Source organism: Salvelinus alpinus, chromosome 23, assembly GCF_045679555.1.
Source record: "Salvelinus alpinus chromosome 23, SLU_Salpinus.1, whole genome shotgun sequence".
NCBI lineage: Eukaryota > Metazoa > Chordata > Actinopteri > Salmoniformes > Salmonidae > Salvelinus > Salvelinus alpinus.
The window spans coordinates 48,994,258-49,011,163 of NC_092108.1; the positions used below are offsets into that span (position 1 = coordinate 48,994,258).

At 42.6% G+C, this 16,906-nt stretch overlaps 1 protein-coding gene across 1 annotated transcript; it reads left to right on the forward strand.

Moving 5' to 3' along the window:
* Nucleotides 1–4,026: 4,026 nt before the first annotated feature.
* Nucleotides 4,027–11,263, forward strand: LOC139551193 (dual specificity protein phosphatase 18). The gene is made up of 2 exons (XM_071362643.1): nt 4,027–6,585; nt 7,533–11,263. Exon 2 carries the CDS (start codon nt 7,539–7,541, stop codon nt 8,121–8,123), a length of 585 nt encoding a protein of 194 aa, XP_071218744.1. The 5' UTR covers nt 4,027–6,585; nt 7,533–7,538; the 3' UTR covers nt 8,124–11,263.
* Nucleotides 11,264–16,906: the final 5,643 nt, after the last annotated feature.

Below are 16,906 nucleotides of genomic sequence, written 5' to 3' on the forward strand. Positions count from 1 at the left end.
TTCCATGATCTCGCCATCACGGTTGACAACTCCATTGTGTCCTCCTCCCAGAGCGCTAAGAACCTTGGCGTGATCCTGGACAACACCCTGTCGTTCTCAACTAACATCAAGGCGGTGGCCCGTTCCTGTAGGTTCATGCTCTACAACATCCGCAGAGTACGACCCTGCCTCACACAGGAAGCGGCGCAGGTCCTAATCCAGGCACTTGTCATCTCCCGTCTGGATTACTGCAACTCGCTGTTGGCTGGGCTCCCTGCCTGTGCCATTAAACCCCTACAACTCATCCAGAACGCCGCAGCCCGTCTGTTGTTCAACCTTCCCAAGTTCTCTCACGTCACCCCGCTCCTCCGCTCTCTCCACTGGCTTCCAGTTGAAGCTCGCATCCGCTACAAGACCATGGTGCTTGCCTACGGAGCTGTGAGGGGAACGGCACCTCAGTACCTCCAGGCTCTGATCAGGCCCTACACCCAAACAAGGGCACTGCGTTCATCCACCTCTGGCCTGCTCGCCTCCCTACCACTGAGGAAGTACAGTTCCCGCTCAGCCCAGTCAAAACTGTTCGCTGCTCTGGCCCCCCAATGGTGGAACAAACTCCCTCACGACGCCAGGACAGCGGAGTCAATCACCACCTTCCGGAGACACCTGAAACCCCACCTCTTTAAGGAATACCTAGGATAGGATAAAGTAATCCTTCTCACCCCCCCCCCCCCCTTAAAAGATTTAGATGCACTATTGTAAAGTGGCTGTTCCACTGGATGTCATAAGGTGAATGCACCAATTTGTAAGTTGCTCTGGATAAGAGCGTCTGCTAAATGACTTAAATGTAAATGTAAATGATGATCTTCATCAGATGACACTCATAGGACTTCATGTTACACAATACATGTATGTTTTGTTTGATAAAGTTCATATTTATATAAAAAAATCTGAGTTTACATTGGCGCGTTACATTCACTAGTTCCAAAAACATCCAGTGATTTTGCATAGCCACATCGTTTCAACAGAAATACTCATCATAAATGTAGATGTTAATACAAGTTATACACATGGAATTATAGATATACCTCTCCTTAATGCAACCACTGTGTCAGATTTCAAAAAAACTTTACGGAAAAAGCAAACCATGCAATAATCTGAGACGGCGCTCAGAACAATAGTCAAATTAGCTGCCATTTTGGAGTCAACAGAAACCAGAAATTACATGATAAATGTTTCCTTACCTTTGATGATCTTCATCAGAATACACTCCCAGGAAACCCAGGTCCACAATAAATGCTTGATTTGTTCGATAATGTCCGTTATTTATGTCCAATTAGCTACTTTTGTTAGTGCGTTTGGTAAACAATTCCAAAGTCACGAAGCGCGTTCCCTAAAAGCTGACGAAATGTCCAAAAGTTCAGTAACAGTCAGTAGAAACATGTCAAACGATGTATTGAATCAATCTTTAGAATGTTGTTATCATAAATCTTGAATAACGTTCCAACCGGAGAATTACATTGACTTCAGATGAGCGATGGAACAGAGCTCCCTCTTATGTGAACGCGCATGGTGAAAGCATGGTCAGGTCATGGCAGACTTGACTAATTCCTCTCTCATTCGGCCCCCCTTCACAGTAGAGGCATCAGACAAAGTTCTACAGACTGTTGACATCTAGTGGAAGCCGTAGGAAAACTCATTCATATCTCGCTGTAATTTCAATGGGATCTTGGTTGAAACTCGACCAGCCTAATAATTTCCACTTCCTGTTTGGATTTTTTCTCAGGTCTTTGCCTGCCATATGAGTTCTGTTATACTCACAGACATAATTCAAACAGTTTTAGAAACTTCAGAGTGTTTTCTATCCAATACTAATAATAATATGCATATATTAGAAACTATGACTGAGGAGCAGGTCGTTTACTCTGGGCACCTCTGTGCACCTTTCATCCAAGCTACTCAATACTACCCCTGCAGCCACAAGAAGTTAACAGTCTGATGGCCTTGAGATAGAAGCTGTTTTTCAGTCTCTCGGTCCCTGCTTTGATGCACCTGTACTGACCTCGCCTTCTGGATGATAGCGGGGTGAACAGGCAGTGGCTCGGGTGGTTGTTGTCCTTGATGATCTTTATGGCCTTCCTGTGACATCGGGTGGTGTAGGTGTCCTGGAGGGCAGGTAGTTTGCCCCCGGTGATGCGTTGTGCAGACCTCACTACCCTCTGAAGAGCCTTACGATTGTGGGCGGAGCAGTTGCCGTACCAGGCGGTGATACAGCCCGACAGGATGCTCTCGATTGTGCATCTGTAAAGGTTTGAGTGCTTTTGGTGACAAGCCGAATTTCTTCAGCCTGCTGAGGTTGAAGAGGCGCTGCTGCGCCTTTTTCACAACGCTTTCTGTGTGGGTGGACCAATTCAGTTTGTCCGTGATCCGTATACGCAGAGGAACTTAAAACTTACTACCCTGTCCACTACTGTCCCGTCGATGTGGATAGGCTGGTGCTCCCTCTGCTATTTCCTGAAGTCCATGATCATGTCCTTTGTTTTGTTGACGTTGAGTGTGAGATTATTTTCCTGACACCACACTCCGAGGGCCCTCACCTCCTCCCTGTAGGCCGTCTCGTCATTGTTGGTAATCAAGCCTACCACTGTAGTGTCGTCTGCAAACTTGATGATTGAGTTGGAGGCGTGCATGGCCACGCAGTCGTGGGTGAATAGGGAGTACAGGAGAGGGCTCAGAACGCACCCTTGTGGGGCCACAGTGTTGAGGATCAACGGGGTGGAGATGTTGTTATCTACCCTCACCACCTGGGGGTAGCCCGTCAGGAAGTCCATTACCCAGTTGCGCAGGGCGGGGTCGAGACCCAGGGTCTCGAGCTTGATGATGAGTTTGGAGGGTACTATGGTGTTAAATGCTGAGCTGTAGTCGATGAACAGCATTCTCACATAGGTATTCCTCTTGTCCAGATGGGTTAGGTCAGTGTACAGTGTGGTTGCGATTGCGTCGTCTGTGGACCTATTGGGGCGGTAAGCAAATTGGAGTGGGTCTAGGGTGTCAGATAGGGTGGAGGTGATATGGTCCTTGACTAGTCTCTCAAAGCACTTCATGATGACGGAAGTGAGTGCTACGGGCGGTAGTCGTGTAGCTCAGTTACCTTAGCTTTCTTGGGAACAGGAAAAATGGTGGCCCTCTTGAAGCATGTGGGAACAGCAGACTGGGATAAAGATTGATTGAATATGTCCGTAAACACACCAGCCAGCTGGTCTGCGCATGCTTTGAGGACTCGGCTGGGAATGGCGTCTGGGCCTGCAGCCTTGCGAGGGTTAACACGTTTAAATGTTTTACTCACGTCAGCTGCAGTGAAGGAGAGTCCACAGGTTTTGGTAGCGGGCTGTGGCACTGTATTGTCCTCAAAGGGAGCAAAGAAGTTGTTTAGTCTGTCTGGGAGCAAGACATCCTGGTCCGCGACGGGGCTGGTTTTCTTTTTGTAATCCGTGATTGTAGACCCTGCCACATACCTCTTGTGTCTGAGCTGTTGAATTGCGACTCTACTTTGTCTCTATACTGACGCTTAGCTTGTTTGATTGCTTTGCGGAGGGAATAGCTAAACTGTTTTGCATTCGGTCATGTTTCCGGTCACCTTGCCCTGGTTAAAAGCAGTGGTTTGCGCTTTCAGTTTTGCGCGAATGCTGCCATCAATCCACGGTTTCTGGCTTGGGAATGTTTTAATAGTTGCTGTGGGTACGACATCGCCGATGCACTTGCTAATAAACTCGCTCACCGAATCAGCGTATTCGTCAATGTTTTTGTTTGACGCAGTGCGGACCATATCCCAATCCACGTGATCGAAGCAATCTTGAAGCGTGGAATCAGATTGGTCGGACCAGCGTTGAACAGACCTGAGCGCGGGAGCTTCCTGTTTTAGTCTCTGTCTATAGGCTGGGAGCAACAAAATGGAGTCGTGGTCAGCTTTTCCAAAAGGAGGGCGGGGGAGGTCCTTATATGCGTCGAGGAAGTTAGAATAACAATGATCTAGGGTTTTACCAGCCCTGGTAGCACAATCGATATGCTAATAGAATTTAGGGAGTCTTGTTTTCAGATTAGCCTTGTTAAAATCCCCAGCTACAATGAATGCAGCCTCAGGATATGTGGTTTCCAGTTTACATAGAGTCAAATAAAGTTCGTTCAGGGCCGTCGATGTGTCTGCTTGGGGGGGAATATAAGCGGCTGTGATTATAATCGAAGAGAATTCTCTTGGTAGATAATGCGGTCGACATTTGATTGTGAGGAATTCTAAGTCAGATGAACAGAAGGACTTGAGTTCCTGTATGTTGTTATGATCACAACACGTCTCGTTAATCATAAGGCATACCCCCCCGCCCCTCTTCTTACCAGAAAGATGTGTGTTTCTGTCGGCGCGATGCGTGAAGAAACCAGCTGGCTGTACCGACTCCGATAGCGTGTCTCGAGTGAGCCATGTTTCCATGAAGCAAAGAACGTTACAGTCTCTTATGTCTCTCTGGAATGCTACCCTGGCTCGGATTTCATCAACCTTGTTGTCAAGAGACTGGACATTGGCGAGTAGTATGCTCGGGAGCGGTGCGCGATGTGCCCGTCTCCGGAGCCTGACCAGAAGACCGCTTCGTCTGCCCCTTTTACGGCGACGTTGTTTTGGTTCGCCGGCTGGGATCCGATCCATTGTCCTGGGTGCTGGGCAGAACAGAGGATCCGCTTCGGGAAGTCGTATTCCTAGTCGTAATGATGGTGAGTTGACGTTGCTCTTATATCCAGTAGTTCCTCCCGACTGTACGTAATAAAACCTAAGATTACCTGGGGTACCAATGTAAGAAATAACACGTAAAAAAAACAAAATACCTCATAGTTTCCTAGGAACGCGAATCAAGGCGGCCATCTCTGTCGGCGCCGGAAGTTTATCATGTCTTTGCAGGGGGACTCTGCAAAGACGATCCTCGATCCTTGATCGTAGTGCTAGTAGAAAGGTAATATTTGCGATGCATTGGAAACATAGAGCTAGATAGAGGACTCATCTTCATGTCTTTATACCATTGAGGCTACAACCCATAGGAATCCCCACTCAGTTAAATTTGAGTAATTTAGCAGAAACTCTTATCCAGAGCAATTTGCAGGAGCAATTAGGGTTAAGTGCCTTGCTTAAGGGCACAGATTTTTCACTTAGTCGGCTCTGGGATTTGAACCAGCGGCCTTTCGGTTACTGGCCCAATGCTCTTAACCGCTAGGCTACCAGTTGACTAATTTAAAATGGCGGAATCATGGTGGAAGCCCTCAATTGCAATGTCCATGCTAAAACAGGTTATATTCATGATGTGTCCTCTATCTATCTCTATGGTTGGAATGCAAAAACAATATGGTGCAGACTAACTACATCACTTGCCGTTTAAACGCACATTGATGTTGTGTATAACGTTAGACATTTCTGCCTCCAAACATAGAGCATCTATATACTTTGCCTCTTCCTCTCTGATCCAAATGCATTTGATATTAATAGTCAATTCAAGGTATACGTCCTGGCAAAAAATGATTAATGTATCGACAAAGTTTCACCTTTGTTAGTAGAGTCTGTCTTTTTGAAAGGTGACTGACAAAAACATGAATAAGAAAACGAAGTTTAATATTTTATATGCATTCATTGCATGTTTCACAAGGGTTATAATAATCCAGAAAACATATTAGCCTAAATATGAACAGCATGTTAATCCAGTAATGTCAATGTAGGTCTATGTGTTGATGTCACAAGATATGATTTAAATGTATTTTATTTGACCATGCATCCCACCCCATATCAAATAAGAAAAGGAAGTTAATATTCAACCGGTATATCCAATGGTTAAGGTTAGGCATAGGGATAAAAATGGGCTAAGAATAGGGCTACATTTAAGGTCAGGATTAGGGTAACGTTAGGCATTGGTTAACTTTCCCCCATCCAAACCGATCTGACACCCAATGAAGAGAGAGATGTACGCTGTCTAGAGCCTGAATACAAATTTGACTGAGATTTTACAACCACAAAAAATACTGATCAAAGGACAATCTGTTGTGTATTGCAACATGTCGTTTGACTTTTGTCTGCTGTAGTAACGTATGTCACTGCCTCTCCTGGTAATTCCATCCAAAACCTAAAATACATCTGCAAATGCCATTCATTCAATGACGGGACTTCTGTTAAACAGAAAGTTGAATGTTTATGTGAAACTGTTCAATGTCTTCAAATGTTATGTAGCCTAATAGTGCTTTTCATTTCGACTGTAGAGACTGGTGATAATGGAAATGGATCCCTATCAGATATATAGGACATTTGTGTATGTGTGTGTGTGTGTGTGTGTTGGGTGGTGTGTGTTGGGGGGGTGGAAATGTGGGTGCACGTGACAATGTTTTCAGGAACTGTACCCCAGCTGCCGGGGTAGTCTAAAATTAATCTCTCTCTTTATTGGCCATCAGGCCCAAAGCCTTTTTATGGGTGTGTGTTTGTGCTATGTGAGTGCCCCAACAGGGGTTCGCTTCTCGTGACCAGAAATGTTCTAACCTGAGAGACAGATCCAGACATACAGAGGCAGCCTACTACTAAAGGACCAGGTGAGTCACTATACACACAAACACAGGCGGCAGCTGAGACTAACATCGTCTCACAACACATTACACAACACATTACACAACACATAGGCTCACTCCTATGAAACGTGACTGAGAATTGCACAAGCTTTGCATACTGTGGCAAGCATAAATAACTCTAAAACATTTAAACACACAGAGCTTTTACTTTATGAATATGACACCATTGCGTCTACATATAAGCCTACCGTTTAAAATGTTAATGGTATTGAACCACAATGTCTTTCTAGTCACCCACATGACATGCTCATTTTACTGAGGGTAAAGGATTGTGAAAGTGTGCAGAATGGGTATTCATAGAATAATAGAAGACTGGTTGGTTCTTACTAACTTACGTCCACTTTGTTCAAAAGGTTGTCTTTTTACTATGATAAAGTGGTACAAGTATTTTGAGTGCGTATCATACTACAATTTGTTTCTATCCAGGTCCTCGTAAAATATTTGTGTTGAACTCAATAATTTAGTAATGATGATCTCTTACTAGGTTGTATTGATGGAAATGAAGTGGTCGCCAAGTCTGGTCCTAGAGAACAGGTTATGCTTTGGAAACAGCCAAAACACCTGATTTAACTAAAGGTCTTGATTATGTATTTCGATATATGACTTTGGATGCATTAGGTGTGCTAGTGCTGAACTGGAACAAAAGCCTGCACTCCAAGACCAGGGTTAGTAGCTACAGCATATTAGGCATATTATAGATCCCCCACTCAGGTTCTAAGTGGTAGAGTGTAAAGGTTTTGTTCCTCCAATCACACACCTGTTTCAAATAATCAATAACATTATGTAATATCATGGTCTGATCATTATTTTTTTTGTCTGGACCCAGATAAGCTGATGCATGTGTTACTAGTGCTGAGACGGAACTAAAGCTTGTATTGGTAATGAGGTGTTTGTTTCTGTTTCCCTCGCAGGCAGCCATGTCGGTCTCTCAGATCACCCCCACCCTGTTCCTGAGTGGAGCAGACGCCCCCCTCAACCAGGCCCTGGTCTCCCGCAAGGGCATTACCCTCATCATCAATGCCACCCTCAACCACGCCTGCCCAGTCTACCCAGGCGTGGAGTGCCTGCGTGTGCCCGTCTCCGACCTGCCCAGCGCCCGTCTGGGCGACCACTTTGACCGTGTGGCAGAGCGCATCCACAGCAACCGGACGGGTGGTACGCTGGTGCATTGTGCGGCTGGCATGAGCCGCTCGCCGGCCCTGGTCATAGCATACCTAATGCGCTACCGGGGCGTGACTCTGTGCCGGGCCCACGCATGGGTGCAGGAGAGTCGGCCGTACGTACGACTCAACGCGGGTTTCTGGGCGCAGCTACTAGAGTTTGAGAAGAGGCTCTATGGGAAGAATACGGTTAAGGTGGCTGCGCCCATGCCGCCCCTGTCGCCATGGACACTGCGGTCATCATGGACACAGCGGTCACCACCGCTGTTGCCCGGGTCACCGTTGTTGTCGTCTTTGTCGCAGGCCAAGAGGTTGAAGAAGGGTAGGCTTGTAAGGAAGTAGTAGGGAGGGGAGTTTGCTTTTCTGTCTGAAGATGTGAGGGAAGAACTTACAGCCCTACTGCCTGAGGATGTAAACCAGGGAAGCAGGCATGTCCCCTGCCTTGATTTGATAAGGGAAATATAGTACAATAATAATCTTTATATATATGTACACTGAACCAAAATATAAACACAACATGCAACAATTTCTAAGATTTTACTGAGTTACAGTTCATATAAGGAAATCATTCAATTTAAATAAATTCATTAGGTCCTAATCTATGGTATTCACATGACTGAGAATACAGATATGCATCTGTTGGTCACAGACACCATAAAGAAAGGTAGGGGCGTGAATCAGAAAACCAGTCAGTATATGGTGTGACCACGTTTCGCCTCATGTATCGCGACAGATGAGTTGATCAGGCTGTTGATTGTGGCCTGTTGAATGTTGTCCCACTCCTCTGCAATGGCTATGCGAAGTTGCTGGATATTGGTGGAAACTGGAACGCGCTCTCGTACACGTCGATCCAAAGCGTCCCAAAAATGCTCAATTGGTGACATGTCTGGTGAGTATTGTGTACAGATTCTTGCGACATGGAGCCGCGCCTTATCATGAGGTGATGGCGGCGGATGAATACCACGACAATGGGCCTCAGGATCTCGTCACGGTATCTCTGTGGTTTCAAATTGCAATTGATAAAATGCAATTGTGTTTGTTGTCCATAGCTTATGCCTGCCCATACTATAACCCCACCGCCACCATGGGGAACCCTGTTCACAACGTTGATATCAACAAACCGCTTGCCCACACGACTCAATACACGCTGTCTTCCTGGTACAGTTGAAACCAGTATTCCTGGTACAGTTGAAACCAGTAGTCATCCGTGAAAAGCACACTTCTCCAGCGTGCCAGTGGCCATCGAATGTGAGCATTTGCCCACTGAGGTCGGTTACAATGCCGAACTGCAGTCAGGTAAAGATCCTGGTGAGGGCGACGAGCACGCAGATCACCCTGACACAGTTTCTTACAGTTTGTGATGAAATTCTTCAGTTGTGCAAACCCCCAGTTTCATCAGCTGTTTGGGTGGCTGGTCTCAGACGATCCCGTAGGTGAAGATGCCGGATGTGGAGGTGCTGGACTGGCTTGCTTACTCGTTGTCTGCGGTTGTGAGGCTGGTTGGACGTACTGCCAAATTCTCTAAAACGCTGGTGTATGTTAGAGAAATTAGAGACATTATCTGGAAACCGATTTGGTGGACATTTCTTGGGTCAGCACACCAATTGCACGCTCCCTCAAAACTTGAGATATCTGTGGCATTGTGTTGTGTGACAAAAGTGCACATTTTAAAGTGGCCTTTTATTGTCCCCAGCACAAGGTGTAATGATGATCATGTTGTTTAATCAGCTTCTTGATATGCCACACCTGTCAGGTGGTTGGATTATCCTGGCAAAGGAGAAATGCTCACTAACTCACTACAAATTTGTGCAAAAAATGTATATGTTTTAGCTCATGAAACATTGGACCAACACTTTACATGTTGCGTTTATATTTTTGTTCAGTGTATATATATATATATATATATATATATATATATATATACAGTACCAGTCAAAAGTTTGGACACATCTACTCATTCATAGGTTTTTCTTTATTTTTACTATTTTCTACATTGTAGAATAATGGTGAAGACACCAAAGAAATCCCACAAATTAACTTTTAACAAGGCACACCTGTTAATTGAAATGCATTCCAGGTGACTACCTCATGAAGCTGGTTGAGAGAATGCCAAGAGTGTGCAAAGCTGTTATCAAGGCAAAGGGTGGCTAATTTGAAATACATGTTTATAATATTTTTTTGGTTACTACATGATTCCATATGTGTTATTTCATAGTTTTGATGTCTTCATTATTATTCTACAATGTAGAAAATAGTTCAATAAAGAAAACCCTTGAATGAGTAGCTGTGTCAAAACATTTGACTGGTACTGTTTTGTATATATATATTATTATTATTATATATATTTTTTTTTAAGTATATTGGAATTCCACTCCCCTTCCATATTATTATGTTTAAATGCAGATAGGAATGAGAGGGGGAGAAAGTTGAGGTGAAACACAGCACAGGACATTTAAGAGGCATTTTGTGGTCCAGAGTTGGCAGCGCCACCTCTGCACAAAAATGTGTATTCCACTACCTGAGGAAGAATGCGGACAGCAAATCTTCTGCCTAAAGTAATGAGGGAATTGTTATGGCCATCTTTCTCGCTGTAAGGGGAGTTCAAGTTAATTTAAGTCATTAACATTCAACAATTGATCTTTGAATTGTGGGATGAAAAAAATATATACTAATAGAAAAACACAAACAAACAACAATGCAACACACATTTAGGGAACTATTGTTGTTGGCTGTTGCTTGTGTTCACTGCTGTGGAATCTTGTTCTTTAGGAGTTTTCCTAGGTTCTTCCTGAAGTTTAAAACTGTACATGACAGTGGAGTAAGATCTTCTTCACATTCACATTATCTCAAGGATGTCCAGTAAGGACTAAGCCTGGAACTACAGTTTTTTTTTTAGTATGTGATTGTTGTTGTTGCATTTATGTAATTTGTAATGCCTTGTTTTATTGCTGGATATGAACATCAACCCTTTTAAAGTTAAAGCGTGTAAAATGTGTAGACGTACCCATGACATTATGTTTGACATCATTATATTTCAGGAGGCCTTTTATGTAGAGGCCTTTGTTCTTAACGTTTACAGCTCAATGCTAGGCCCTTTCTGCAGTGGCGTGGTTTTGCAACTCAGGGCACATTATCAAAAGAAAATCTGGATGATTCCACGCCAGTGGAAGCAGAACATATTTTGGGTATTGCAGATTGTTCTGGCAATTCTCACATAGAAACTAAATTAGGAGGATGTTTGAAATGTTTTTTTGTTGTTGTCACAAACCATTTGGGGGAAAATCATTATGAAAGTGACAATTTTATGCCCTACACATGCCTCCTGTAAGGCCCTAAATACATGATACAAACATATTGGTGTCATTATGCTCCTTATACTGTAGTGTGCTGTAACATATGGAGTATGTCTAGATTCTGAAATACAAATGCTCACATTCATTTATTCAACATAAAAAAATATTTATATAAATATCTCAAAATGATCATTTTTGATTTTGTTAATTTTTACACAACTTCCATAAATCCCATATCCAACCTAGCAGGTCTCACTGAGGGCGCTTTCACATATTTCTGTATGATCTGGATCCTGGAGCGTTTGATATCCTGATCCACGCTAAAAAGCATATGTGAGACGTAAACGAATCCTGGCACAAATAAATCCTGGACCCTGCAAGGGCTGTGGGTTAGAGATCCAGTACCAGGGTACCAGGTATTGTGACACGGCAACACCCTGTGCTGATGTTCATGTGTCATAAAACTTTTAAAATACAGGTTGCAACTGGAGCGATATTCGTTATTTTTTGTTGGTTATTCAACTTTTGTTATCCAGTTAACGTTAGGTCGACAATTAGCGAAAGAAATGTACATTTCAAATAAGGGCAAAGGGGTGACATGGACCGTCTGTGAAACCGAGACCTTACTGCAGATCTGGGGGAGAGTATCAAGGCAGAAATGGCAAACACCCACAAAAATACGACAAAAGGCTATTCAGGGAATGCAGAGCAGTGTAGGACAAAGATTTTTTTTAAACTACGCTCACAATACATTTCAGCGAGGGATGCACTCAGGAAGTCGGGAAGCTCAGCAGATGAAAAGGACAAGTGTCAATATTTTGATATGATTGACACTATCATTGGCTCACGACCAACAAGCAATCCAGTCGGAACTGTGGATACATCGTCAGAGACAGTCATGTGCCTGCTGCTGCAAACAAGACACTGAACAGTTTGTCATCTGAAATTGATGATTTCTTCCCCAGTGGTAAGTTGACAGTAGGCTATGCATAGCAATGGTACACTGTAAGCTAACGTGAGCTAGCCAGCAAAAAGTAATAACTTTAGACCAAGTAACATCAGCCTGTGATTAGTCCATTGCTTACAATAACTAGCTAGCTCAGTCACATTCCAACTTTTTTTGGTTACAGTAACCAATACTGCAAATGTATTAAATGATTTGACCTTTGTTTTTTAGATGATCCTGCTTGTACTTCAGGGGATGTTATCCAGCAAGCGGAGACATGTACCACAAGTGAGGCTAGGCGGACAAAGAGGAAAAGGAAGGCACCTGACACACCAAGTACCATGGCAGCAATTGCAGACACACAGAATAAACAATTTGAGGAGTTTATGAAGTTGGAGACTGACCGCCTCTTGAGCGAGCTTGCAGATCAACTGGTGGCATGGACAGCAAATGAGGAGAAGAGCAGTGAAAGGCATCTTCAGCAGTGAAAATAAGATCTTTCTTACTGTGTTTCAGCACTTGGCAAACACATTTGAACGTGTGGCAGGGGCCCTTGTCCTACATCACCAAAGCTGTCCCCCAATAACATAAAGCAGGCCCAACAACACAGCGTGGTATCCCCCCACACCACCATTTGGAGCTTCAATGTATACAGCCTCAGATCTGAATCACCTTTACACCATTGAGAATGAGCTGTCAACATCCACCATGACCACATATTAGCTATCCATTGCAGAACTTTTGTCTTGTCTGACTTGATCAGATACATATAATTCAAATTTGTTCAGTTTTGGTTTTTAGATCATAAATAATATATTATTTATTTGATCAGATTTAACGAACATCAATTGATGCAAATATTTATTATATAACAATAATATCTTTATGTTACATAATAATAGCATGTTAATAATGTAATAGCCAACGATTGTCATCTTGAATAGATAAGGCCCCTGAGGCCTACTTCATGAACATGGATTACTTAAATACTACACTGAACAAAAATATATTCGCAACATGCAACAATTTTAAAGATTTTACTGAGGTACAGTTCATATAAGGAAATCAGTCAATTGAAATATATTCATTAGGCCTTAATCTATGGATTTCACATGACTGGGAATACACATATGCATATTTTGATGATAGATACTTTAAAAAAAGGTAGGGGCGTGGATCAGAAAACCAGTCAGTATCTGGTGTGACCACCATTTGTCTCACGCAGGTGAGGCAGATGAACCTGTAGCCATATTACTTCAACAGTATTTAACATTAGATTGTCTCTGGCTCGTTGAACAAGTTGTAACCTGTCCATTTGCAATGTCTTACAATGGGCATTTACCATCACGAATTAGACATGCTCTAATATACTGCAGAAATGCCCAATTGACTGGCTCGTTGAACTCGGGATGGCCGAGCAGTGACAGTGGTTCCTCTCCATCGCTCATTGGTGTTGATTTCAACCTGTCCATTTGGTGATGGTAAATCCCTCATGAAATACATTGGAAATGTACACTGTCCATTTGCAATGTATTACAATGGGCATTTACCATCACGAATTGGACATGCTCTAATATACTGCAGAAATGGCCAAATGACTGGTTCGTTGAACTCGAGATGGCCGAGCAGCAATAGTGGTTCCTCTCCATCGCTCGTTGGTGTTGATTTCAGCCTGTCCATTTGGTGATGGTAAATCCCTCATTAAATACATTGGAAATGTACACTGTCCATTTGCAATATAAAATGTACAATGCCGATATATTATACTGCCATCAAGTCAGCTGTCAGTCAATAAGATATCATATTGACACCAAACTCACTTTGTCCAACTCTTTTAGAAGCCAACTCTCACATATTTCAGAGGCCCACAATTCATAGTGCCTTTTGTTAAAACCATTAAAATAACATAGTTATATTCAAGCTGCGGGTCCAGTTCTGACAGTATGTGTAGGCCTAAAAAAATGCACTTTTTCCGGGCGAAGCTACGGGGTCTCTGAAAGAGCTATTGGACAGAAACTTTAGGGTCCATCTCTATGGGCTGAGGCGGTTTCAGTGCACCTAGTTGTGTGATTCTGGGACTTTTCTAAATGTTGTCATCTTCGCGACATAGACTTTTTATTTAAGTTATTGCAAATGGACGAGGCTGTTTCTCAGCCTGAGAACCTTCTAGAGTCACTCCACATTGTGTGTGTGTGTGTGTGTATGTGTGTGTGTGTGTGTGTGTGTGTGTGTGTGTGTGTGTGTGTGTGTGTGTGTGTGTGTGTGTGTGTGTGTGTGTGTGTGTGTGTGTGTGTGTGTGTGTGTGTGTGTGTGTGTGTGTGTGTGTGTGTGTGTGTGTGTGTGTGTGTGTGTGTGTGTGTGTGTGTGTGTGTGTGTGTGTGTGTGTGTGTGTGTGTGTGTGAGAGAGCACAGAAAATACCAGAAATCATGTTGAGCCCTGCAACTGGATCTATAACTTTTTTGGATAAAAAACCCACATTTGTTTAACCATCATCAAACGGACGTTGTACGATTTCTCGTAAATTACGATAGATAAATGTCTGTTTCTGTTTTCCCTTACACCGTAGGTTTATGTACTTTGATGTGAAGTGGTCATTTTAGCGCTGTATCACCATTTTCAACTTTTAATCCTAGAAAATGTGCATCATCATATTTGCTCCTCTTCAATGGTCTAACGTCACTGTCTGTTGGTCTAACGTCACTGTCTGTTGTTCAGCGCTAGCTCAAACAGAGAATTAGTGAACATAAAAGTTAAATCAGGAGAAACAACAGGGATTATCCAGTCACAGTACATTTTAATTACCTAAAGCATGACATTTCTACCTTTAGATTTTGTGGCATAGAGAAAGTTAAGATATCAGACAGGGGAGGTGATATTAATAATACTCTGAGTAAAAGAGAATGTTTTGGGATTTTCACCCTCCAGACATTATTTCCTAAAGGATGATTAATCATGAAATGCCAATGTATGTTATGTTGTGAATTTGAACATGAATTATGTGCCTATTTAAGATTATGTTTTTCGTACGATGTACCCAATGACGAATGAAAACTTGCTATGTCCTCATTGTGGTTTTACAGACGTGTTTAATACGTCTTATTTTTACACTTTTGTAATATTTATGAAATGCATATTGTTATATTTGGTAGCACTTATTTGTTTTTCCTTTGCTTCCAACCCCCTTTGATGTGTGGAATGGATGTGGGTGGGGCTAGGTCTACATAAGGGTGCACATTTTTTTTTAAATCACAAAAGCTCTGACGAAGGCTGTGAGCCCGATACGTAAGCTTATTAAATATCAGTAATACTATCAAGAGCAGTGTGCGGTTTCCTTTTTCCTTCAACTTTTAATCATAGAAAATGTGCATCATCATATTTGCGCCTCTTCGATGGTCCAACGTCACTGTCTGTTGTTCGGGGCTTTCCCGGGTAAGGGGGCAGTAGCTCTTCGGCTGCATCAGATTCACAACTGTCAATGTCCATGCTAGCTGGGCCAACAACAAATGTAGAATTACTGATGCTAGCATTTGATGTGCTCGTGGAAGCAGAACAACTTGTGTCGTCGACAGGTGCAGGTGTAGTGCTGCTGGTAGTAGCAGTACTAGCAGTAGAGCTGGTATGTGTTTCTATGGACGCGAGCCTTACTTTTTTTTAACCATTTATCAATTTTCGAGCAAACGGAATGAGCAGCAGCTACGTTTGGCTACATACGGACTATTAGTGGAATTCCCGCGAGAGAGTAACGGTTAATGTGATTGGATGTTAATTATTTGACTAGGCTACCTGTATTTGACATTGTGTTGTTATTTCACTGAACACTAGATGATTTAATTTTATTTTTGGCAGGGAAACAAGGCTACTCGGGCGAGAGAAAAAAACATCAACCAAATGTGTAGCTCCGTTGGAAAATATAAATGAACTGTTTGAAAATCGGAATATTTGTATTTATTTATTTGAATCACATTTTATTTGGCGTACCTGCCCCAGAGTGTTTGGGATCTTTATTTTTAATTTTTTGTAAACCGGTGATATTGTAGAAGCATTGGAACTGTAAATCTGAATATTCTCCATTTTTTTAGGTGGTTGAAGCGTAATCTACATGATCTGCGATTGCATATTATAATCTGTATTTATTTTTATTATTGGAAATGTGAGGACTTTTTTTCTGTTATTAATGTTTGGTTGTTGTTATGTTAAGGACATGAGCGCTCTGGAGCAGGTTTTCATCAATGATCTCTCTGTACTTTGCTCTGTTAATCTTTACCTCGATCCTGACTAGTCTCCCAGTCCCTGCCACTGAAAAACATCCCCACAGCATGATGCTCAGTTTGGCCGGGCGGCCAGCTATAGGAAGAGTGTTGGTAGTTCCAAACTTCTTCCATTTAAGAATGATGGAGGACTTGGGGACCTTCAATGCTGCCAAAAAAATGTGGTACCCTTCCCCAGATCTGTGCCTCGACACAATCCTGTCTCGGAGCTCTACGGACAATTCCTTCGACCTCATGGCTTGGTTTTAACTTTGACATGCACTGTCAAATGTGCGACAATATATAGACAGGTGTGTGCCTTTTATTGATTTCATGTCGAATCAATAAAATTTTCCATAGGTGGTCTCCAATCAAGTTGTAGAAACATCTCAAGGATGATGAATGGAAACAAGATGCACCTGAGCTCAATTTTCAGTCTCATAGCAAAGGGTCTGAATACTTATGTAAATAAGGTATTTCTGTTTTTTGTTTTTATTACATTTACCAACATTCTAAAGACCTGTTTTCACTTTGTCATTATGGGGTATTATGTGTACATTGATGAGGGATTTTTTTTTTTTTAATTAACTTTAGAATAAGGCTGTAACGTAACAAAATGTGGAAAAAGTCCAAATTTA